Source organism: Pantherophis guttatus, chromosome 7, assembly GCF_059756535.1.
Source record: "Pantherophis guttatus breed Tessera chromosome 7, ASM5975653v1, whole genome shotgun sequence".
Lineage (NCBI taxonomy): Eukaryota > Metazoa > Chordata > Lepidosauria > Squamata > Colubridae > Pantherophis > Pantherophis guttatus.
The window spans coordinates 78,100,076-78,126,098 of record NC_142069.1 but is presented as its reverse complement, the minus strand read 5'-3'; the positions used below and the strand labels follow the sequence as shown (position 1 = coordinate 78,126,098).

General features: G+C 38.8%; 1 protein-coding gene across 2 annotated transcripts in view; it reads left to right on the top strand.

Moving 5' to 3' along the window:
- The window catches only part of CPNE8 (copine 8), a 72,547-nt gene that overhangs the window by 32,635 nt on the left and 13,889 nt on the right, over positions 1-26,023 (top strand). Inside the window, exons 2-11 of one of the 2 annotated variants that reach the window (XM_060684159.2) lie at positions 8,535-8,575; positions 10,445-10,491; positions 11,690-11,793; positions 13,858-13,897; positions 14,617-14,693; positions 15,409-15,474; positions 18,662-18,725; positions 20,565-20,668; positions 21,785-21,889; positions 25,231-25,272. In XM_060684159.2, coding sequence (XP_060540142.1) covers positions 8,535-8,575; positions 10,445-10,491; positions 11,690-11,793; positions 13,858-13,897; positions 14,617-14,693; positions 15,409-15,474; positions 18,662-18,725; positions 20,565-20,668; positions 21,785-21,889; positions 25,231-25,272 — 690 coding nt within the window. The remainder of the gene's footprint in view (positions 1-8,534; positions 8,576-10,444; positions 10,492-11,689; positions 11,794-13,857; positions 13,898-14,616; positions 14,694-15,408; positions 15,475-18,661; positions 18,726-20,564; positions 20,669-21,784; positions 21,890-25,230; positions 25,273-26,023) is intronic. The other variant, XM_034442061.3, reaches the window with a different exon arrangement.

The window sequence follows — 26,023 nt, the reverse complement described above, 5'->3', positions numbered from 1 at the left end:
TACTGATTCCGGACCCAGCGGGTCCTATCAGTACCGTTCTTCTAACCAAGGGTTCTACAGACCGTCTGCCAGATCCAACTTTTGAGACAGAGGCCACAGACAACCTTCTTACAAAAAGCCTTTCCGAGGAACTGGCAACCGTCCCTTCCGGAGAGGGAAGTGACTACCCCTCCTCGCCTCCCATTGGCGGTCGTCTTCATCTTTTCAAAGACCAATGGGAGTTGACCACCACAGACGCCTGGGTCCTGCAGACTGTTCATCTTGGACTGACCCTGGAATTCCACTCGAACCCTCCTGCAAGGTTCGTCCAGTGCCCCATCTCCAAAAACCCGGAAAAAAGGAAATTGATGGAGGAGGAAATCCAGCACCTCCTGGACATTCAAGCCATAGAGCTGGTTCCCATAGAACACCAGGGGACCATCTTCTATTCCATCTTTTTCCTGGTGACCAAGAGTTCCGGGGGTTGGAGGGGGATCCTGGATTTAAAAGAGCTCAACAAATTTATAATTTATCATCAGTTCAAGATGCAATCCCTTTGACTAATATTGGACTGCATTTGACCGGGAGACCTGATGACTTCTATAGATCTGAAGGAGGCCTATCTGCACATCCCCATCCGTGCAGCACACCGTCGCTTCCTCCGCTTTACTTATGCTAATTGGCATTTTCAGTACCGGGCCATGCCGTTTAGCCTGTCATCGGCACCCCAGACATTTACGAAAATGCTAGCCGCAGTGGCTGCCTCCCTCAGGCAGATTCCCATAAGACTCTACTGTTACCTGGACGACATCCTCATTCTGTCGTCATCACCCAGCCAAGCAGTGCGGGATCTCGAAAAAGTGACCACCTCCGTGCAGCTGCATGGGTTCACCTTGAACCTCACCAAGAGTCACCTTCACCCGACCACCCGCATATTACACCTGGAGGCGGTCTTGGACTCATAACGGGGCATGGTATTCCTCTCCGAGGACTGTCAACTCAGCATCCACACATTGGTGACTCAGGTGTTATCGCCCCCGATGGTACCACTGATTCTTCTATCAACACTGCTGGGAAAAATGATATCATGTATTTCTATCATCCCGTGGGCGAGGTTCCATTCCCGGCGGCTGCAGTGGTTCCTTCTGCCCTTCCAAAAGACTCATCGCAAAACTCCAGATCACGAGTTCGGCTACCGTCGAAAGTGCGCCGTTCCCTTCACTGGTGGACCTCGTTGACCATGCTCAACGGTTGCCTGTTCCAGGGCCCACCACGAGTGACAGTCACCACAGATGCGAGCTTGCTGGGGTGGGGCACCCATCTTAAGTCCCACATTGCGCAGGGCCACTGGTCCCAAGCGGAATTAGCCAACAACATCAACTGGCTTGAGCTTCATGCGGCCAGGCTCGCTCTACTTCATTTCCAGCCCCTCGTGGAGGGTCAACATGTCAGGATTCTGACAGACAATGTGACGGCGAAAGCGCATGTGAATCGCGAGGGAGGAACGTGATCCACGCCCCTGATGGACGAGGCGACCAGACTACTCACCTGGGCAGAGCAGCACACGCTGTCCTTGATGGCGGAGCATATCTCCGGCACCGACAATCTTCAAGCGGACTGGCTCAGCAGGCAGCAACTCAATCATGCGGAATGGCGCCTTCACCCGTTCCTCTTCTGCGAACTGTTGGAAAAGTTCGGCCGCCCAGTCCTCGACCTATTTGCGAGCCCGAACAACGCCCAACTCCCAAGATTTTTCTCCCGGTTCTGGTGTTCCACGGCAGAAGACGTCAACGCCCTTCACTGTCCCTGGCCTCAGGGTCTGCTTTATGCCTTCCCTCCCCCCCCCGCTTCTTCCGAGGGTGATTCGGAAGATCCTCCTGGAGAAGGCGGATGTCCTACTTGTCACTCCGCACTGGCCTCGCAGGCCATGGTTCGCAGACCTGGTGAGCCTCTTGGTCGTCCCTCCCTGGAGGATTCCAGGGGACAGAATTTCTCTCAGCCAGGGGGTCATTCTGCATCCAGAGCCCCAATGGCTGCAGTTGACCGTCTGGCACTTGAGAGGATTCTCCTGACTAAGGACAAACTCTCGGGGGGGGGGTGTGTGATATCTATCATCCAGGCCTCCAGGCGGCCTTCTACGACAAGGATATACAACTCTACCTGGCGTTCCTTCTGTTCCTGGTGCGCAACCCAGCATACTGATCTGACTTCTGCCTGTGTTTCCGATGTCTTGGAGTTCCTGCATGCTGGCTTTGATAAGGGTCTCGCCCCAAGCACACTCTGCAGACATGTGGCGGCCCTGGACACAGTACTCTCCGTCGGCTATGACAGCCCCCTGTCTCACGATCCGCGTATTAGGTCTTTCCTGAGGGGTGCTTCTAACCTTCGCCCTACCGTGGTTCACCGCTACCCTACCTGGGATCTTCCGCTTGTGCTCCAGACCCTTACTTCCGCTCCCTTCGAACCATTGGGTTCCATCGGACTTCGATTTCTCACGCTCAAGGTCGTCTTCCTAGTCACAATAACATCCGCACGCCAGATTTCAGAGTTAGCTGCCCTGTCGGTGCGAGACGATCTGTGCATCTTCCATTCTAATAGGGTTGTCCTTCGGATGGACCCTTCCTTTCTGCCCAAGGTCAACTCGCTGTTCCATTGCTCACAAGAACTGGTCCTCCCGGATTTTTGTCCCAATCCGGGGCATCCGTTAGAAGGGCAGTGGCATACCTTGGACGTTCGGAGGGCCCTCCGTCGGTACATCAAACGAACTGCACCATTTCGCCGTTCCAAAGCCCTATTTGTATCCTTCCTTCCGGCGTCGCTGGGCAAGAAGGTTTCATCTACTACCATAGGCAGATGGCAGAAGGCTTGCATTTGTAAGGCTTACACTCTGAAAGGCAAGCCCCTACTGGGAAAGATCCTGCCGCACTCTACGAGGAGTGCATCTACAACCGCAGCATGGGCTACTCAAGCCTCGATTTCTGAAATATGCAGAGCAGCCACATGGATGACTTTGTCTCTATTTATCAGGCACTATAAAATTGACTCCTTTGCTTCGGCTGACGCTTCCTTTGGTCGCCGGGTGTTGCAGTCCGTTACTGCTTCAGAGACCGCCCGGACCTTTCTGTTGTCCCCCCCTAATGGAACTTGCTTGGGTATATCCCACGCTTTGGATTCTCCAAGCAGCGCGGTGGAGAACGGACAATGCTTACCTGAACGTCCCTTCTCGGTGCTCTGCTGGAGAATCCAACCCGCCCTGTTCAGTCTGTACTTCAGGTCCAGTGGGCTCCAGTTGCTATCTTACCATTTGAGCTCCTCGTTCACCCTTCGTGAACAAAACTGACATCAGCCGAGCAGAGGAGGCGGTACCAAGACAAAATTTAAAGGAACATACACTCAGTATCGACTAATACACTGTGAATAATCCCACGCTTTGGATTCTCCAGCAGCGCGCCGAGAAGGGACGTTCAGGTAAGCAACATCAGATTCAGAGGAATCGGCATTCTTCTGCAGGAAAACCATATAGAGTTCTGGAGTTAACACCAAACCATTCTGCTATTTCTGATATATCTCCAGAGTTATGTCAGAAAATTTCTCATTTTCTGTAAAAAGAATTATTGAGAGAATCATTTTGGAGGATTGTGCTCTTGCCTTCTTTTCTAGGTACTTTATCTTTCAAGAATAATGGCCACCTTAGGGCTTTATTACAACTCTGTGGCTATTTTTTTAAGGTGTTCTCATTTCTGGAATATGCTGCTTCTTTACTTCCATCTTTTAAAGTAGATTGAATGACATAAGACCAGGATATCTAAGAGACCACTTATCTCCAATTGTTTCTGCCAGTTTAGTTTGTTCCAGCAGAGATGGCGTAGTCTGGGTCTCCTCCATTAAATATTGCCACCTTGTGGCATTTAGGAAGCATGATTTTCTGTTGCAACCCCTACCCTCTGGGAAGCATCCCCCCCCACCAAAGTTAAGGATGGCACCCTCTCTTCTAGGGTTCCAGAAAACCTTGAAAACCTGGCTTTTGTCTCAAGCCTGTTTTGTTTTATTGATTGATTTGATTTGATTCTAGGAAGCGTACATCATAAAGCAATTAAAACAGAACAATATGTATGTATGTATGTATGTATGTATGTATGTATGTATGTATCTATCTATCTATCTATCTATCTATCTATCTATCTATCATCTATCTATCTATCTATCTATCCATCTATCCATCTATCCATCTATCCATCTATCTATCTATCTATCTATCTATCTATCTATCTATCTATCTATCTATCTATCTGGTACTATGGATGTTAATACAGGCAGGAAAGGGACATACTTGAGGCTCCAGACCGGGGAACATAACCAAGTTTTACTGCCTTGGAAAAGGCCAACAAGCTTGAGTCATCCTGATACCTGGAGGGAAGAATATTCCAGGGGTCAGAGGTAACAGTATAGAAGGCAAGCCTCCTGGTTCCCACCCTCTGACATTCCTTGGCTGATGGACCTACAATGTGCCCAACCTGCCTGCCTGAATTGGATGGATATAAATGACTGGCAGAAAATGGTCTCTAAAATAATCTTGCCCCAAGCCCTGAAGGACTTTAAAAGTGATCATCAGCTCCTTGAATTGCACTCAGAAACACCCTGGCATCTAGTGCAGCTCCTGAAGCAGTGCTGTTACACATGTCAGATGTCTGACACCCTTTTATATCTATGCATTCTGTATCAGTTTAAGTTTCTGAATATTCTTATAGGGAAGCCCTATATAGAGCACATTGCAGCAGTTCAGACAAGAGGTCACAAGGGTCCAATCCAGGAATGAACAAAGCTTCCCAATCCAGGAATAGATGCAACTGGCATACCACCCTGAAGAGTGCAAAGACCCTCCTGGCTACAGCTGCCAACTGCTTTTCTAGAAAAGCCAGGAGTCCAAGGGGACTCCCAGATGGCACACCAAATCTGTCTGTAGGAATGCAACCCCATCCAGGACTAGTGTGGAAAAAAACATGTTGCTGTAAGGTCCAAATTCCCAAAGCTAATCTATCTTACTTGGGTTAAATTGAAGTCCATTGCACCATCCAGACCCTTACAGCCTCCAGGCACTAAGACAGGACATCCATTCCATTGTTCATGCAGATATAAAGATATAAAGCGGGGTATCATTGGCATATTGTTGATACTTCAGCATGTAAGTGTTAAACAGAGGGGGAAAATCTGAGTCCTGGAGCACCTCACAAAGTAAGCGTTGTGGGCTAGATCTCTCCCTCCCCCTCATTCCATACTGAGTGAAACTTTCCCTGAGGAAGGAGAACCAGCACAACACAATGCCACCCATCCCCAACTCCTGAAACCAGTCTAGAAAGATAGTATCAACAGTATTGAAAGTAGCTTGAGAGCTCAAGAACAGTGAGGATGATCACACTACTCCCATCCCACCTTTGCCAGAAGTGATCTAAGAGCACAATCAGTGCCATCTCACTCCCTAACCCCGTCTGAAACCTGACTGAAAAGGGCCCAGATAATCTGTTCAGGATTCAGGATTCTCTTCAGTGCCATGTGACTACTTTCTTCACAACTTTCCCCAGAAAGGAGAGGTTGAAGCCTAGGTGAAAGCTGTCCAGACTCATTGGTCAAGTAATGGTCCTTTCAGGAGAGAGGGTATAATACTGCCTCCTTAGGAGGAACCACTCCTTCCCTCAAGGAGTATTAATCATTGCCCAGATCCAGTTATATATTCCCTCCCGGGCAGCTAGAAGGGACATAGATCTAAACAGAGGTGACTGAGCTAGGAGCTGCAAGAAACTGCCCACATCCTCAGGTGCAATGCAATCAAATTCTCCCCAGATAATCTTGCAAAACTTCACCCCTGTAATCGCTATGGGTATTGCCATAAAGATCCACTAGAGTGAATATGAGCAACTTAATCTGCATGTTCCTGGCACCGAACCTGCATGTGGAACCCAATTTTACTCCCACCGAGGAAGGACTGAGTCACCAAAATAGGGCCGCTGCACAAATCTTTGTGGATTTATTAATGGCACAGAAATAATCACATTTTTCTGCCCTTACCATCAAGAGAGACTCTAATAGTGGCTTTAGTTCATGTTCAGTTGTCTTCATTCCTCATCATTTGCCAGTAGCACTCTAAACTTAATCTCTTAACCCTCTTTATCTCCCTCAGCTCCTCTGCATATCATGGGGATTATTGGGAACCATGTGCACAAAGAGACAACTCAAGTACAATCTGATATAAGGCTGTGGCCCCTCTCCCATTTCATTGAGCACCAAGGCTTTGATGAGACCAGGTAGCAGGTTTCCCAGAACAACCCCAAGCTGGGTCCATTAGTCATCTGAGGTGCTCCAGAAAGGGGAGGTGGGTGCCAGAGAATTGGAGGCTCACCGGGGAGTGGTCTGAGCATGATGGGAGAAACCAGTATCTTCCCCCAAATAAAGAGCATTCTGCCATTGGTCTGATAGAAAAACCACTATTTTAATATGGGCTGTCTGTTGATTTAATGTTTCTTGCTGTTTTTGTGCCACCCAGAATCCACTGGAGTTAGGCAGCCAATATATATATATATATATATATTCCTCCCATCAAAATCTGACAGAATATTTCCCCTTTTTATTCTTTTATTGGCCCTAAAAGGTCAGTTGACTCCTCTGGGCATATTAAATTTGATGTAAAGGGCCAGTTGCTGAAGACTACAGCATCCATCTACTGAAATATAATGTGTGTGTCTGTGAGTATACTTTCACAGAAACTATTGCCACTTTTCAGTAGATGGATGCTGTACTCTTCAGCAGCTGGCCCTTTAAATCAAATTTAATGTGCCCAGAGGGATATTCCCAGATGTGCCCAGAGGGAGTCACCTGACCTTTTAGGGCCAATAAAAGAAAAAAGGGGGGGAGGTGTTCTGTCAGATTTTGACAGGAGGAATTTTGGCTGTCTTTTGTGAGAGTTGATTAGAGTCTTGGATGATAGGATTAGGTAAGACTGAAAGGCATTTAAGTACACTTAGAATTGCATTAGGGTTTTTTTGTATTTAAACAGTGTGTAAACTTATTCTTTTTCCTTATCTTTAATACTGTTGATTTTTGTCTCAATCCTGGGATTGATTTGTTGCCTTGTATCACCCGCTTCAGTTTACAGACTCCAAAAGTTTTTGCTTTGGTTTCTTTTTTTTGGGATTGAGCCAGGCCCACATTGGGAAAGGTTTTCCTCTCCATCCTCTCCTGCTTCCCCAGATGGCTGAAGAAAGGTGTATAGCAGTGATGGCGAACTTTTAGACACCGAGTGCCCAAACTGCACATGCGCGCATGCCCAAACAAAAAGGTGTGCACACATGCGTGAATGCACGGACATGCATGAATGTGCACATGTGTGGACATGCATGTGTGACCATGCACGCATGCATATCGGAGACCCAAAGACCAGCTGGCCGGCGGGAGGCAGGACATCCCAATACCGGCAGCATGGCAAGAGGTAAGATCTTTTTCTTTCATGAGCTTCTGTTTCGTCATTTGCAGGGAAACAGAAGCTCACAAAAGAAACGGCACAGAGATCTGACTTGGGACGACAGTGTGCGTGCCAGCAGAGAAGGTTCTGTGTGCCACTTCTGCACACGTGCCATAGGTTCGCCATCATGTGTGTATAGTAAAAGAGAAGGGGAGGGGCAGCAAGGAGACTTAACTTGCCAGTTGCTGTTCACCCACAGCTGCAAGTTACCACAGAACAGAAGGGAGGGGCTGGTTCGATCCCAAGGACATCTCTTCCCTCAATTCAGATACCTTTAGTGCCTAACTCTGTCTTTTCAGAGTTGTTTAAAATAAATGTATAGCATCTATTGTTCTGTTTTTCCACCCCCAGCTACTTATTTGGCATCTCTTCTAAGTTATTGGCTCACAGCATTTATACATGCGCTGAGTGATCTACATTTCAAGTATTTCAATTCCTACAATGCGTCCATTTCCATGATTCCATTGTGCATTATCCAATTCATAGGAGCAACAATAGAAGAGTACCCACTTTCCTACCATTGCTATATGCTTCAGGCATATACCTTCTCCTCAACAAGAGGCCACATCATTATCCAGCTGCTGGGCTATAGGGTAGCTGCAATTTAAGTGTTTTGCATTTATTTTAACCCTTACAGGCATGATACTTCCATTCTGCTTCTCTGGGTATGGATGTAAAACAGCTCTTCTTTTTTTGTAACATTAACAGAGTTGGAAGGTACCTTGGAGGTCATCTAGTCCAAGTATTTTCAACCCTGGGCCGTGGTCTGTTCAGAACCAAGCCGTGCAAGTGGTGGATGAGCGCACTCGTGCAAGTGGCACGCACACCTGCCACTCACATGGAATTATCCATTCTTCCTCCCTGCCAGTCCAACAAACCAGAAAAGTTGGAGACCGCTGATCTAGTCCAACTCCCTGCTCTCTCAGAAGACCTATACTATAACTAAAGGGTTATCCAGTCTCTTCTTAAAAGCCTCCAGTCTTACGCAGTTTGAGTAAAATGTTTTTAACAAAAATATCCTTTTATTTTGTTTTATTAATAGGAATCTTTTGGATAGAGATACATTTTCAAAATCTGATCCAAGTAAGTATTATTTTGGTATTTCGCTTTTGGAATAAAGCAATGAAGAAACGAAATTGTAAATTTACTGTTGTTTCCTTATCACGTCTGGCTATATTGCTAAGATTATTTTAGCTACTAATTTAGCTATTTGTTTAGTTTGAGTTATTCAAGGAACTGGCTGAAAAGCTAAAAATCCTTTCTTATGTAGACTCTAGTACTCCAAAATAGTGAAAATGAGATATACTACTTCTTTTGCAAGTTTTTCTTTACCCTAATATTATTATTTTTTTAAAAATCTACAAAACTTTATACAATAAATATTCTGGTCCTTTTTTTTAAACTCACAAGAAGAATTGGCAGAGAACAAAGTAATGAAACCCCAATTCAAATTTTGTTTTCTATCTCATGACCCAAGTAAAATATAAAGATTAAAAAAATTAAACTGTTTGTATAAAATATGAGTTTCCTCAGCAGCTAATTCAAATTGTACTTCCAAATAAGAAGCGAAAGGCTCTTCATTGTATAATAATAACAATACAATAGCATCTTGCAAAGCTTCTTCATGATAGGCTTTAGAAACAGAATATAAAAATCTTTATCCAATGCCTTCATAAAGCAAGTAAAATTCTTGGGAACTCTATTTAGGAGACATCAGATGTAATGGGCAGAATTGTATCTCGGGCTTTACCCCAAATAGTAAGCAGTCTGTTATTTCCAAAGCAGTTCAGACATAATCTGAAACATAATTGCATAATCATGTAGTTATGCAAATAACACGATAAAAATTACATTAAAATTAATTGCATAATTATGCAAATAATTACATAATGTATATTTGCATAAATAATATAAATTAATTTCATAAATAATGTACATTACAATGATATAATTTTAGATACCCCTTCCCCCAAATGTACTGTTGAATTGAGATTTTACTGTAGGAATTTAAAAGCCAGTTGTTGATTAATTGAAGGCCTATTTGAATGTAATTTTGAGGTAGGCTGTGTTTAGAGATATGAAAGCTTGAAAAAAATGTAGATATTTTGTGCCTGTTTTTCCAAGGCCTAGTTTATCTTTTGTTTCCAAAAATTGATGAAGTGTGCTATGAAACTTTTTTTTAATTTTTAATATATGACATTCAAGATGTTAAAAATAGAAGCTTGTCAAGCGACAAATCTCAGTAGAAGCATAAATTCTATTACACTCAGGTTTAAAATTAATATGCCCACTGTTTCCCAATTGAGTCTCTTTCCTTTATTGTTGTACAATAACATATATTACATTTTTATAGTTAAAATGTCACTTTAAAAATGTGATGTAAGGTGGGATTGGCAATAGTTTTTATGGCTAGTTGGCCACATATGGCTAGTTGGCCATATGCGGTGGTGGAAGAGATAAAATTAAAAAAAGTGGACTAAGCCAAGATTATGCCTCCCCCCACTTTATCTCCCAGTGCAATGGACAAATGTTGAACTTTGAATTTTCTAAAATAAATCTATTTTCTGTGAAACCTGAGGCGGGGTCCTTGTTCTCTCTGTGAGCTCTTCCTTGGAGGCATACCCATGTGTGTTGTATACTCAGGTGTAAGTTAACAGGAATGGATATTTCTGGTAAATTTGAGTGTTTGTAGTATACATTAAACTCTAACTCAGATGCCTGTTTTTTAAAAATACAATTATCTGTTACATTTTTTCAAAAATAAACAAAACACCACATACAAATATTCAAATTCCAGATACTAATTTCAGTTCATTAACTCTTAAATATAATTTGTGTTATATAGTTTTAAAATCTGCCTAATATTATAGCTTAAATATTAGTCAATAATGGAATGTTAATTTACATGCATTTTTGATATTGATTCCCTGTATTTTTTTTCCTCTTTTGCAGTTTGCGTTTTGTATACCCAAGGGATGGGAAATAAAGAATGGAGAGAGGTAAAGTTATATATAGCAGTTGAGTACTGTCATATAAAAGTAATATGTACTCGTATGAGAATTTTTTGCTTTCCAAGAACTGGCAAGGATCAGCATAGCAAATCTGTATACAAATGCAACTTCCCCAATAATAGGCTATTGCTTTGGGTTAACTCTACCCTCTAGGTTTTGCAAGTTGTTGTTGCCATGTAAATGTCTTGAATCCTTTGTACTCAGTCTCTAACACGAATATGGGCTGAAAATCCTTCCAATTTTGCTGACAGAAAAAAAGGGACTTTTTCCTCTCCCAGAAGAAGAGTAGGTTGTTTATGGAAATGATGTTATGCATACGAGTGTAGGAAGTGATTTTGTTTGTGTACATGCTCTATATTCAAACATCAGAAGTGACTGCAGAGCCAAAAATCTTACCTACTCATGGCTTATATAATACAAAAGTGACAGACAGGGATAAATGACTTCGTAATGAAATCTGAGTATTTAACAAAAGCATAATTTGAAGCAAATTGGACTACAACTTTTTTTTTATTATAACTCTTTGTAGTCAATTTTGGATTTATTAAGTAGAAGAATAATATTAACATATTACATAAATCAGATAAATATTTGGGAATAGGTTCTGAGAATACTTATTTATGTAAGGAATGAAAGTTTCTGTACCACTTCACTTTCACTTTTATTTGATTTCTATACCACCCTACTCCCGAAGGACTCTGGGCGGTGCACAGCCAACAATAAAATACATACATCCAAAATTTAAAAAGCAGAATTAAAATCAAATTAAATAATTTTGGCCCAGACAATTAAAACCCCAATCAATTTAAAACCAATTATAAAATTTGAATATATAAAATACTAAAAATTTAAAATTAAAAATTCTTTTATAAAAGAGGGAGAAAATTAGGCCAGGCCTGCCTGGTGAAATAGAAAGGTCTTTAGAGCGCGGTGGAAGGCGCGCAGATCCGGGATCCTCTGTATCTCCGGGGGGAGCTCGTTCCAGATAGTAGGTGCCCCCACAGAGAAGGCTACCAGTACTTCATTTTAATTAAAGTATCTCATTTCCTCCTTTATCTCCTTTAAACTGGCTCACGAATTGTTCACATATATTCATATTTTTTAATTTGATATTTTTATTTGAGGTGTACATGTACAGACAGATATTTATATACTGATGCATTTTCTTTAAAATATTCTTTTATAGTTTGGAAGAACAGAAGTAATTGACAATACTTTGAACCCAGATTTTGTAAGAAAATTTATAATGGATTACTTTTTTGAGGAGAGACAGAACCTGCGATTTGATTTGTAAGTTTGCTAATAAACTTGGATTTTGATAATATAAGTGAATTGATCTATCTAAATAGTACAGGTAGCTATTTTATCAGTAAACTACTTGCATTAGATAAGTCATATTTTATTATAGCAGTTTAAATTGTAATGAAGTGCTGATTTGATTCTGAAAAACAGACTGCAATAAAAATCTTATGTGAAAAATTATTTTCTAAAATCCTAGTTTTCACTATTTTATAATCTATTTCCAGGTTAAGACAGTGTAAAAATTGTCCTGTGCTGCAAGCAGGTCAGGATGTATCAATTTATCAGGAATTAACTTAAATAACAGCAGAAATTATTTCTTATATCTCATAAAAATGTAGCAGATAAATACATGAAATCATATTACCCCAATCTGTTGTTTCTTCTGCCAGAAGATACAGAAATGAACTCTATGATCTTACTGCCCAATGCTTACACAGGTTTGCAGAATTAAACTCAGAAACATTGCCAATATCTTTTTCTTATAAAGTCGGTTTTGGCAGAGTATATTTCCCAAATTGAAAAATATTTCAAAAATATTTTTCTGGATAAATAAATATAAATAAGACTTGGAGTTTCTAATTCTAACTTTGTATGAGAAACTTAGTTTTAAATGTTCAAAAGCACATTCTGTCTGCAGACAGTTTACTGGGATTTTTTAAAATTTTAACTTAAAAAGGCAGTTTAAGCATATTGATTTTGCTTAGACCTGAAAGCTCTTCATCCCAGTAGTTTTTGTTGACATCAAAATAGTTTCAGGTCTGCCCCTAACCTAAAATAACAAACAAAACATGAATTAGTTATTGTCATAAGATATTCCCAATCACAAATCTTCTAAAATGTAATACATGAGTTGGTTCATATTGGTAATTCAAACTACTATGTACTTATAGTAGAGACTTTTCTCAAAGTTTGCATTCTCATGCAAGGATCTCTTACAGTTCCTGATTTATTCTGATTATCTGTGGTGAATGCTGTTAGTTCATGCTGCCTTCAGCATGTTCATTTTACATAATTTAAATAAGAATAACTGGACGCAAATTTCAACGGGAAGCCATAAACCAGGTTTTGCTGTCATGTATCTTTGTTTATATGGTAAATCAAGAATATAAGTTTGATGCCACATCATAAAAGTTTGTCATTTGTTTTGCTTGATTACCGTATTTTTCAGACTATAAGACGAACCTGACTGTAAGACACACCTAAATTTAGAAGAGGAAAACAACAACAAAAAGTTTTTGGCCTACCTTTTTTCGGGCCTTTTTTGGGCCTTTTCCAGTCTTTTTTGGGCCTGTTTCTGGGGCTTTTTTGGCTTTTTTAGGCTTTTTTGGGGCTGTTTTCAAGGCTTTTTTCAGGCCGTTTTTTTCCAAAAAAACAGGCCGAAAAAAGCCTCAAAATGGGTCAAAGCCTCAAAAATGGGCCAAAAAAAGGCCTGAAAACAGGTGTGCGGAGGTCAAAAAATGGCTGGCAGGTGGGGCTTCGGCAATATTTGGTCTATAAGATGCACAGACATTTTCACCCCCTTTTGGGAGACAATAGTGTGTTTTATAGTCTGAAAAATACAGTACTTAAGAAAAACAAACAGAAATAAACTGATAATGATACCCAAGTACTGTTTAGCAACATTATTATTATTTGAGGGGATCATGTAGGAGTCGCGGTGGCACAGTGGCTAGAATACAGTATTGCAGGTTAATTCTGCTGACTGCCAACTGCCAGCAGGTCAGGAGTTTGAGTATACTTCATAACTATACCATTTATGTTTTGTCAAATGCACTGGAATGCCAGTTAGAATCAGGAATTTCTGCTTATTTCCTATGTGTGCTATGCATATTGTTTATCACTTTATGTTTGTTGGCTGGTTTTCCATTTTGGAGATACGTAATTGATTTAGCCCCAGGGTGCAAGGCTAAGCTAAATCTGGAAAGCAGGTTTCTCACATAGTAGGTTTTAACTTGTTCATTGTCTCTCTATGCTAGCTTTGGAAAACAACTCCAGGATGTCCTTGAATATTTTTGCTTGGAAATATGAAATAAATCTATCATTTCTTTATAGGTATGATGTTGATTCTAAGAGTCCAAATCTTTCAAAGCATGTAAGTGTGTTAATTTAATGTTACAAATGTATCCATATAATATATTCTATTAATTGGGAATCTGGGAGCCAGTTGAGTATAGTGATTAAGGCACCAGGCTACAAATTAGTCTCAGCTTAGGCACAAAGGTATCTGGATGACTTTGGGTCAGTCATCGTCTCTCAGCTGTAGGAAGTAGGCAATGACGAACCACTTCCAAAAATGTTGCCAAGATAACTTGCCCCCAGAAGTCAATACTGAAAGAAATTCACAAGAAAGATTATGAGGTGGGGATGAAGTGAGATATTGGAGCAGGTATTTGTTTAAAGCTTGCCACTTTATGTGTCTTTTTAAAAAGTAGCTGCACCTATTTTGTTTTCAGATAAAGTGTAGTAATATGTTTCATTCAAATTAGTAATATCAAATTTCATGTAGCAAATTTCATATACATAGTTAAAAACGATTGAGAGCAATGAGTATGTACGATGAGCTCTTGATTTACCTATGGTCATTCTGTATTCATAAACTAATTCGTGCATCCAGACATAATTTGTTTTATTTATTTATCTCACTTTTGAAGTGATCCTGAGTGGCTTAATTTAATTATTCCAAATTATGATTTTATAACTAAATTGTTAATAAGTATTGCATTTCCTGTGTTGCTAATAAATGTTGTGAATATGGATGGAATACTGCAGATGGAACAATGTCTAAGCTCCATAACCTTGTGTGATTTTCAGGATTTCTTGGGACAAGTGTTCTGTACATTAGGAGAAATCGTTGGGTCACAAGGAAGCAGATTAGAAAAACCAGTTATGTAAGCACATTTTTAATGATACAAATTTAGTAGCGCTATGTTGTTGCAAGCCCAATGTTGTTTTCATAATATTTTCATAATGTTTATTCTCACAATGTTGATCTGAAACTGATAGAAGAGAATATTTGTAGCTCAGGGCTGAACTGTGGAGTCCCTTGGTGCTCTCTGAACTTGATGGTTTTCTTGCAGATGTTTTATTACCAAACTAGGCAACATCATCAGCACTGAAAATAACCAAGCTCAGGTAGCACCAAGGGCTCCACTGATCTGAAATTACAGGTAATCATTATACCCCACAAGGTCATCTTTGAGATAATTGTTTTCTCACTCAAACAGGGGGGACTTCTTCATTTCCAACCCTATAAGTATAGAATTTTCTTCCAACATATACATTGTTTCCTCTCCAATTAAATTCAGTTGTTGAGTTGGTTTTGAATGTATGATACCTTTGTATTGATTTTTAAAATTATATTGTAAAATAGAGCTGCCTGAAATACACCTACATGAAGAATTTAAATATTTTAAATAAAATCAAACATTTTTTAAAAAAATCTTTTTGTCATATATTACATACATATAGCATTATATAAATGTATATAATGTCAAAAAATCAGAAATGAGTACTTCTCCATAGATAAAAATACATTCCTATTGCTATGAAGTAAGTGTTTGATATAAGTCCATGAATTGTAAAAGTAAGATATCTGTTTGGCAGATTGAAACTTCCTTGGTGGAACCTGGTTGCCAAAGCAAAAGTGGCTGGTCGAAGTAGCCTGCAGAAGTGTGTATTTTTTGTTGGAGGGAGAGTAGCTGTGCTTTCATTTGGAATGACTATGTATTGTTGCATACATATGCTTTGGTGTGGCATTATACATTGCTATAGGACTGTGTGTGATACCTTTATTTATTTATTACATTTATATATGCCACCCATCTCATTCTGCAAAGCGACTCTGATACATATTGCTGCTTATAATGCATGCTTATAATTTATAGTCATTTAGAGTGGCTGGATATCTTTTCAAGTGCTGTACAGATAGTCCTCATTTAGTGATTGACTCATTTAGTGCCCAATGGAATGGTAATCAAAAAGTAACTTTGCAGCCAAACTTCATATTTATAACCTTTGCAGATCTGTCGAGCAAAGGAGAGCTGAAGTATGGGTAGTCCTGGACTTATGACCATTGGTACTTTTGGGCGTAGATTGTAACTCCCTTTGTTCACTGAATGAAATGAAATGCTTTTGCAACAGCCCCATGGACATGTAATTAAAATTTGGGCACTTGACATTTGTGCCCCACTCAATTACGCTGCAACTCACCTCACCAGCTTATCTTTCCCTATCTCAGCCACCCACCAGCATGCATAAAGTTACTATGTATCTGGAGGCTCAGCCTACTCACTGACTACTTCTTCCTACCTCATCATGCCTGGGAAGCCCAGCCCCACCATGCCCTGGAAGCCTGAGCCTTCTCCCCACCCAATCATGCCTGGCTCCACTTACTTTTGACTTTTTCTACAACAGGCTCAGCCAATGCAAGGCTAGAAAGCTAGCAGTTGGGATCTTTGTGAAGGCTAGAAAGACACTTTCTACTCTTTTTAGCTTTCAAAGAGATCACATTCACTAGGTTTCTAGCTACACCTCCCATTGGCTGGGTGCACCTGTTAGAAGCTGCAGAAAAAGACAAATGTAAGTGGACCTGGATATGGTGAGGTGGGTAGAAAACACGGGTCTCCTGGCCTGAAGCAGGTTCCTGCATGCTGGTGAGTGGGTCCTCCTAGCCCATGGCAAGTTTCCACACACCAGTAAGCGCTGGACTTCCCAGGTCTCCCCTACCTCCTGAAGAGTGAAGTCACAGTGTCCCATTTAATGACCATTTCCCCAACAACTGAGATTCCAGTCCCAACTGTAGTCATAAATTGAGGATTATCTATAAGATTATAAGCAGTCACTTAATGACTGACTTGCCAGTCCCAATTGTGGTTGCTAAATGAAGACTATCTATACTGTTACGACAAGCTTAATGCTTGTATGTACTGGGCATGTTGCCAGCATGTAGGAATTCTTTGCTGGCTGGCTGTATTTGCGTTTACTGCATACCTGCACATTCTTATTTCCTATGCTATACTGTTGTTTTTATGCATTATGTTTTCATATGTTGCAGTGTTTTATATACAACTGATACACAGTGTTCATAATAATGCATGTCTCAATGCTGTTTTCCCTTGTTTACTGCCACATTGTAATCTTAATCTCAATTTGCCTGGGGCATGCTCCTAAATTTTACTTTGTATGTTTTCATAGGATGTTCTTCTCTGTTTTATTGTTGTTCTTGCTTGCTTTGCTTGTTGCATGCTTTTGGATATGTCTGAAAGAAGGATTGGACTGACTTTGTGTTAATTTTTAGTTTTTGGCTTGCACCCCTTTGTGCTGCTTACATCCCTTCTGAGACCACTGCTTGTATTCAGTTGCCTTGTAGCCTTTATGATAATAGATTATATGGCAGAGTTACTGAAAATCTCTTCTCAGCCGTAACTTCCCATCATTGAAACAAAACAAAACAAAAAGGTCTTGAATTACATTTTAAGCTATTGGACAAATTGTGGATATAAAGAAGTAGTCAAGGATTTTGAAAAACTTATATTATGAAGACATTGGATGGGGAATATTGGGCATTTATTCATCCATGTATTTGAAAAGTAACATGTTGATAGATATAGTGAGTCAGGCAGTTTGGCCATCATAGTAGAAGAAAAGTGACCATATACTGTTCTCCCTTCCATGTAGTCCTAAGATCTTATTGATTTATTGGCTTTCCCTAAAGGTTGCGTTGTTTTAGGATGTTCCTGGGAAATGTGAAGTTAACAACATTAGTACATCACACATTGATTCTGAATATGAATTTTCTATCACTGGCACAAAATTGTCCAACAGAAGTGTACCAAGTGGTGATTTATTATAGATAATGTATCATATGGGAGTGAAGGGGGGCGGTGTCTAAGCAGATAAGACATTGAGCTTGTTGGCTGGAAAGCCAGGAGCCCACATTCAAGACCTGAGTGCCACACAAAACAGGGTGAGCTCCCATCCTTGCCCCAAGTTCAAAAGCATACAAATGCAAGTAGATAAATAGATACCATATTGGTGGAAGGTAACAGCGCCCTATGACATCATGCTGGCCACATGACTACAGAATTGTCTTCAGACAGTGCTGGCTGAATGGCCTTGAAATGAGGATGTGTTATGGTCGTTAAGGTTCTCACATCTACTCTGAATTATGTGTATTACTATATTTATATATTTGCACTCTTCCTTAATTGAAGAACATTTTCTCTGACTCTGCTTTATGTTGAGTAGGAAAGGCTGTTTTGTGTCATCACATTATCATTACTATAGGTTTTTGTTTTTCTTTAATTTAAAATTTTATTTCATAGTAATTTGAATGTAAATAAACAAAGCACTTCTGATATGTGAAGCACAGTATAAGTGGTGTGAATTGTGAACAGTATTCAACCTACAATACATCCTCCCAGTTCTTTTTAAATTAGTTGTGTTGTTTTTAAAGAATTTTTTTTAAAAAAATCTTCATTTTAAAGAACTTTGTGCCCCAGAAAGCAGAAAAAAATTATAAATTAACATCCATTATTTCTCTGCCATATAAGGTGTGGACCTACCCTACTAAGTTTGCTTGCAACTTCTCTGTGAGCCTATCTTAGTTGATAAGATCCAAATACTCCTTTTTGAAGCCTAGGGAAAAAATTAAATTCAAGGAACTGTAGGTCACTAATGCATTGCTTTTCTGTTTTCTTTCCTATCCTTTCAACTAGGGAAAAAGTGCATGTGTTGATACTATTGAATCATATATGAAAGAGCAAACAAGTCTGATAAAAATTACCCAGTGTTCTATTTGTTTGGAAACTTTCTTTACATTTATATTTCAGTTACCTATATAATTTTTTTTTAACAGAGGAATTCCTGGGAAGAAATGTGGCACAATAATACTGACAGCAGAGGAACTGAACTGTTGCCGGGTAAATTAAAAATTTTGGTTCACTGTGTAGCATGACCAGTCATTCTCTTATCAGCTCAACCTTATATCACAGGATTGTTGTGGGGAAAAGTAGAAAAGGTGCATGGTACACAGTGCCTTGAGCTAATGGATGAAAGGGAGGCAGGGAGGGAGGGAACAAAGGAAAATGTTCTCTAATAGTTAACTGGAATCAATAAAAACACTTTCCCCTTTGACTATAATTCATTACAGTAGCAACCAATTCCCTAAAAAGATAATGGCTCTCAAAAGTTGAAAAGATTCTAGAGAGGAGACTCACTAGAACAGGGGTGTCAAACTTGATTTCATTGAGGGCCACATCAGGGTTGTGTTTGACCTTGGGAAGCTGGGGTGGTTGTGGCCAGCTCGACAACACTCATGTCGGGGGCGCAGGTGGTGGCCTGAGTACTCTGCCAGCGAAAACGGGCTTCTGAGGTCTGTTTTCAGCTTCGACAGCCTCCTGCAACCCTCTGCCAGAGAAAACGGAGCTTGGGAAGGCCGCACACAACCCTCCCAAGCTCCGTTTTCACTGGCAGAGGCACCGAGGGCCAGTCTTTCGCTGTTTCCAGGGCAGCTCCATGGCCCAGATTCAAGCACCCTGCGGGCCGAATCCAGCCCCCGAGCCTTGAATTTGACACCCCTGCACTAGAACCAAAAAAACAAAAAAATGTCAGATCTTAGCCCTATCTTGCTATGATTGCATGGATCCTAGGAGCACTGTGTAGTGCTTTTCACTCTTAATCTTTACCTTGGAAGTATCCACAAACCAAAAGAAGCTTCTTCTGAATATTGGCATCATTTTCTAGATGACCACTGAATTGCAATCCTATATCATTGCATTACAAGCTACTACAAACCTACAATATTGCTCTTAGAAGGCATTGTGATTGGAAAAGAAGAAGTCACCTGCTATCTGAAATTATCCAGCCAGTGGTTCCAATATATTTATCTATCTCACAAGAGAGAAGGAGAGAGCACTCACTGCCTCTTTGGGGGAATATTTTTGATGATGCCTTAACTTAACTAGACACCTCAGTGTGGGTGGAACAATAAATCCTCTAGCAATGGTAGCAGTAATGGTAGGATGGCCACTGGCTACTTCAGTGAAGAAGGTTGCTGACCTCGGATGCTTTTCTCAATTTGGAATTTTCTTAGGGCATGTAACAACATTTTCACTCCATTTCCAGTATCAAAACACTCAGGTGTTTTCCTTCAACAATCTTTATTTCTGAGAATGAACAGGGAATATCATGATTCAGTTTGTTATCTTCCGAGCTACTCAAAAGAGAGTTATGAAATTCACTCTTGCCCCCCTGAGCTGCCAGAGATCCAGAACCACTGACTCTGATATGTCTTTATTTTTCCATCTCACTTGTAATTTCCCCCCCTTGCTGCTACCTTAAATTTTTCTGCTACAATTTTTATTATAATTAGTATATGCTCTTAACATCTATTTCCATTCTTAGATGATACCACAGGAGGGCAAAACTGAAAAAATAAAATGATACTCTCTGGTATGGTAAAATGAGTATAATGGTATATATATAATTGACAGGAAGGAAAGAAATCATTTCTCCTGATTAGTAGCTTGGTAGTGAAAATAGTGACCCTGGGCTTAAAATGTATGATACCATATCCATCTTGGTATTAAAAATCCAGGGAACTAATAAATGTTTTAAATAACTTTATTAACTTTATTCTTTATTCTAACTTTATTCTAAGCTATTAGAATATTTAAAAATTAAATTGTGCATATTTTTATGTAAATCGTCCTCCATGTGATTTATGAATTAATGTTTCTATTATCCCTTTATTTTTTTAGGAAGCTGTTTTGATGCAATTTTGTGCAAACAAATTAGACAAGAAAGATTTTTTTGGGAAATCTGATCCCTTCCTGGTATTTTTTCGTAGCAATGAAGATGGCAGGTAGATTTTCTCATTTGTTCTGCTAAATATTCAGTCTTAGCTGCTTTAATAATGATTGCTGAATTCTCTTGGTAGTCTATGAAAGGTTTCTCCTTAATTTCATAGCATTATCAGCTTTTCTTTATGGATCAAGATCCCTTTAAAATATCCCTGTAAAAAACAGTGGTATCTATAACACTGGACCACCACTTGAGTATGAGCAAGCAGTGTGCTGCAGCTGCCAAAAAAGCCAATGCAGTCCTGGGCTGCATCAACAGGTATAGCATCAAGATTATGAGGAGTTATAATGCCACTTTATACTGCACTATTAAGGCCACACTTGGAATCTTGTGCCCAGTTCTGATTATCATGATACCAAAAAAAAAAAGATGCTAAGACTCTAGAAAATGTGCAGAGAAGAGCAACAAAAATAATAAATTGTCTAGAGGCTAAATCATATGAAAACAGTTGAGGTAGCTAGTATGTCGAGCCTATTAAAGAGAAGGATTAGGGGGACATGATAACTGTCTTCTAGTACTTGGGGGGGGGCTTTCATAAAGAAGAGGGGATTGGCTTATTTGCCAAAGCAGTAGAGAGCAGAACAAGAAGTAATGGGTAGAATCTTGTTAAAAAAAGATCCAATTTAGAAGTAAGGAGAAATTTTTTGACAGTGAGAACAGTCAATCAATGGAACAGCTTGCTTCCTGGAGTTGTGAATGCTCTATCACTGGACATTTTCAAAAATAGACTGGACAACCATTTGCCCAGAATGGTATAGGATCTCTTGCGATGGGCAAGGGGTTGGATTAGAAGATCGCTGAGGTCATTTACAACCTTATAATTCTATGTTCTCTGTAATTTAAACTTTTTGATTATGAAAGAACATGTAATTCCTCAGTGATTAGTTGTGATGTTAAGTAGAGTTGTTATTAGATACCATCTCCAAAGCTATAAAAAACAAAAGTTATCACAATCCTCTGCTCTGCTTGCTTTGACTTCTGTTATATTTATCTTCTGCACTGACCATGTTTTTTTTAATGTACAAATGTTCATTCAAACTATGAGATCTTTCAGAGTTTGTTCTCTGATGGCAGACACTGAATAAATCCAAAGTAAAAAAATACTTTTTTGTTTTAGTTTCACAATCTGCCACAAGACAGAAGTTGTAAAGCACACTTTAAATCCAGTATGGCAGGCATTCAAGTTATCAATCAGAGCACTTTGTAATGGAGATTATGACCGGTAAGTGAAGCCATTTTTGTTTAAATGTGTCAAAATGCTTATAAGATCATTCATTTTAGTTGAATCCTTTTAAAAACCTTTTAAAATCCTTTTATAAATTTAGAATTCATAATAAATATTAATATTTTACTACTATTAAGTGTGAATGTTTGACGACCCGTCTGATGTACATGTTTACTTAGATGTAAAACCCAATAAGCCCATAAATGTTCTTAAATTACTGTTCATAAGACTACAGCCTAAATGAAGTAGAGAACATTTTTAGTACAACAATAGGTGCTATTCTTTCTACAGATGATTGACAAGCAGATAAAAAGCAAAATGTCGGGAAACAAGAAGTTACTGCTGCTAGTACACTAAGATATTAATTACTGCTCTGTGTTATTAAAATATAAACAATTGATGATGATGCTTTCCTCAAGCCAAAATCTTTATTAAATTTTATGGAGAAGTCTTCTTGCTTAAAATAGATTGGATAAAAATAAGACTAAGAAGCTTCAACAGAATACATGGTACTCTCATTCATTTCATAACCTCTATCATATCAAGAGATATGAATCATGAGTACTAAGTTCAGTGCTTCTGATAAACTCGATTTAGGTGATTGCCAACATTACTGATACAATCGCTACTTCAACTGATCTATCTTCTCTTCCCCCTTTGCCACCTTCAGTGTGAAACATCAGGCTACATTATAAGCCACAGAATGGAGGAGGAAAGTTTCAGAGCAGTCTGTCAAGGTATTCTGAACTAAAACAAGTGAAGAAAAAATAGCATTTGCAATTGACAAAATGAGTTACATGTTTGCATAGAAAATCTGCTGGCTTTCCTTTTCTTCATTTCATTGTCAGAATAAAGATTTTTTTTTCCAAATCAGAGAGATACATTAATTATAATATATTTTCAATGCAGAAATGCTGTATTATATAGATTAACCTTAATTTTTTTTTAAAAAAAAACAACCCCAAATATTTAGGAGACTTGTTCAGTCTCACATATTTGTCTCTGGACACTTGGCATCTTCATTAATATGCCAGACTTCTGCTTTCTTAAAAAGACATAGCGTTTTCACTAGCCAGTTTTCTTTGCTTTTTATGAGTGCCATCCATTGATGGAATGCAAAATGTTAATCTAGTGCACACACAAAAACCACTAATTTGAAACTATGAGTTGTTTGTGTGCAGTTTATGAGGTAATACTTATATCAATATTTATCTAGACAGGTACAAATTATTATAAATGATATTATTTAAATAGTCTAATTTTTGCATGGAAATTAGTTATGAGTCCCAACCAATTTTCAGATGAAACAAATTGAAAAAAGTTATGGGCATGTCTGTAATATAAAGCCATTGATTTTGGAAATCTGATAACAATGATTATTTTTAACAGACTTAATATATTGTTTAAAATATATTACTTTAAAGAAAACTGAGAAATACAATTTAACTTGCCATGAAATAAGCATTAAAATATTTCTTTTTGAAAGCAGGCAGTTCAATTAAAATTATGGCTACAGTTCAAATTGACATGGACTAGAAAGAGTATTCTTACCCAAAATGCTAATATATTCTGTGGTTTGAGATATATAGCTTTCTGCACCGTTAATTTGTGCTACTTTGAACATTAAATTTTTGAATAAATATGGTTAACCATATATATATAGACAACATTTAACATTAGTGACTCAAAGTAGCTAAATGTAATTCCTCGGAAGCAGCTTCATTAATTTATTGTATGTCTGAGCTGCCTTCCTCAGTAAATTCTGACTCCGATAAATGACTCCAAATGATCTATTGATGTTTAAGAACCCAATCTGGACACGCTGATAGGCTTCATCTGACTTGGAAATGAGAAAGAGGTAAAAGCAGTTTTTAAAAACATTGATTTCTTTATTCATGATGCAAATTCAATGAAACATTCCTTCAGGAAAACATTCCTTCATCTTATCAAAGTAATAATAGTAGTATAGGCTATTACCTCTTATGAAGAGATCTGCAAAGCTGAGATCTTTATTAGTATTACAAGATGAATGTAATTTATAAACTGTGGCTTCCCCCAGTTTAAGCAAGATGGTTAATGTTGTATGATATCCATTCTTGTGAATGATTGCTATCATGAAGAATTTGTTCTTACCCCCGAAATATTTCTCTGAGAGTAGATCCAACAATCCACATATTTCCAATTGAGTGTTCTTTTAGTATATTCTAAAATATCATACGGATAGTTCTATATACTCTAGCAGCAGTATCTGCCTCATTGCTACATCTGCCTGTCAGTCATCTATGGAATGAGAAGTTGGGATAACTGGACCTACCCTCAGAGAAATGTGTCTTTCAGGTAGGGAAAATTTTTAATTATTTTTTTCATTTATACAATTCGATTAAAAATATTTTGTTTCATTACATTTATGTAGTTTTGATCATCTGCCATTTTTTTACATTATATACCTGTAGATCGTTTTACATTCTACCCATCCTTATTTCTTTCTAAGTCATAAAAATAGTAGAATGACTGCTAAAAGTTACCAAATAAATAAGAACAGATATTGAATGTTTTGTGACGATGACTGAAAATTTGGTTGTTCCTTATCCATGTATTAAGTTATTTGTTTAATTAAAAGGTTTGTATTTCAGTTTTTTAAAAATAAAACATGAAATATTTACAGTAGCTCATTTCTTCATTGCAATAAAATCTAAGTTACGTAGACCAGTTTGGGGAAAATAGTTATGTTAAAGCCAAGTGTTCGTTATATCAGTCCAGTCAACTGATGTAATTTATGTCATTTGCATCAGTTTACTTCATTTATTTTTTAACATTTGTATTATGTATATAATTTTATGTAAATTATGTGAACTACATAATTATATAAATGGTATCAAAAGATAGAAATGACATATATTATGGCAGTTGCCTAGATTGTTTTGAGAACAATGGATTTTATTATTTGGAAATTAAATCTCATCTGAAATTCTGTCTGTTGTATCTGAAATCTGCTGAAGAGGAGTCTACAAAATTGAGGTTTTACTATATCTTCTTCCCTGTGGAATCTTAGATTTGGATACCCATTTTTGGAATATCAGACAGGTTAAATAAGACGTATATTTTTCTCAGTCAAATAAAAAAAAATTGGCTAAATTTTTGAGTAACTAGTTGGACTTTAAAGATTTTTTATAATGATCTTAGATTCAGTTGTACATCATCTTAATATTTGCCTCTTGAAAGGATATCTTGAGACTTCTATAAATGAATTATATTGCCCTTTACATTAGAGCAAAATGATTGGCAGTGATAGTGCAGTTCAAATAATGTATAGAATACTTTCTTTATTTTTTTTACAGAACAATTAAGGTAGAAGTGTATGATTGGGATAGAGATGGAAGGTAAGTATTATCTGCACTTCACAAAATGTACAGACAATATAGCATTACTTATATTTTTGATGTTAGCTATTTGGGGTGTTATGAAGGTGCATTTATCAGTTAATTTTACTGAAATCTTTTAAGATGGGAATATGCGTATTAAGAGAAAAGACATGAATCTTAGCAACTCTTATTGCTTGCCGTTTCCTTACTTTTCGTTTCATTTATACCAAAAATGAATACAAACACACAAATACAAAACTTATGTAAATACACTGTACTTCTACACTGAGCATACTGGTGTGTGGAAAAATTCTGATAAAATGCATGTGCCCCTTCACTTTTGAGAGACATGCTTTCAATTTTTATTTCTTTTAGCACATATGACTCCAATCTTTTAGGCACCAGGGACCAGTTTCATGGAAAACAATTTTTCTACAGACCAGGGGGAGGTGGGGGATAATTTTGGTTTTGCTCACTCACCCACCACTTACCTCCAGCTGTGAGACCCAGTTTCTAATAGGCCAGTGTTGGCGAACCTTTTCGGCACCGAGTGCCCAAATGGGAGCACGTGCACGCCAAAACCCAGAATAGCAGCTGCCTGATGCACATGTGGATGCCGGGAAGATGATCTTCTGGTTTGCGGCGTGTGCCTGTGCTCTGGCTGCTGTTCTTCGCGTGTGCGTGTGGAAGACCAGGTGGCCAGTGTGAATGCACGTGCCGGAAACTGGAAGATCATCTTCCTGGCATGCGCATGCACTCTGGGCTGCTG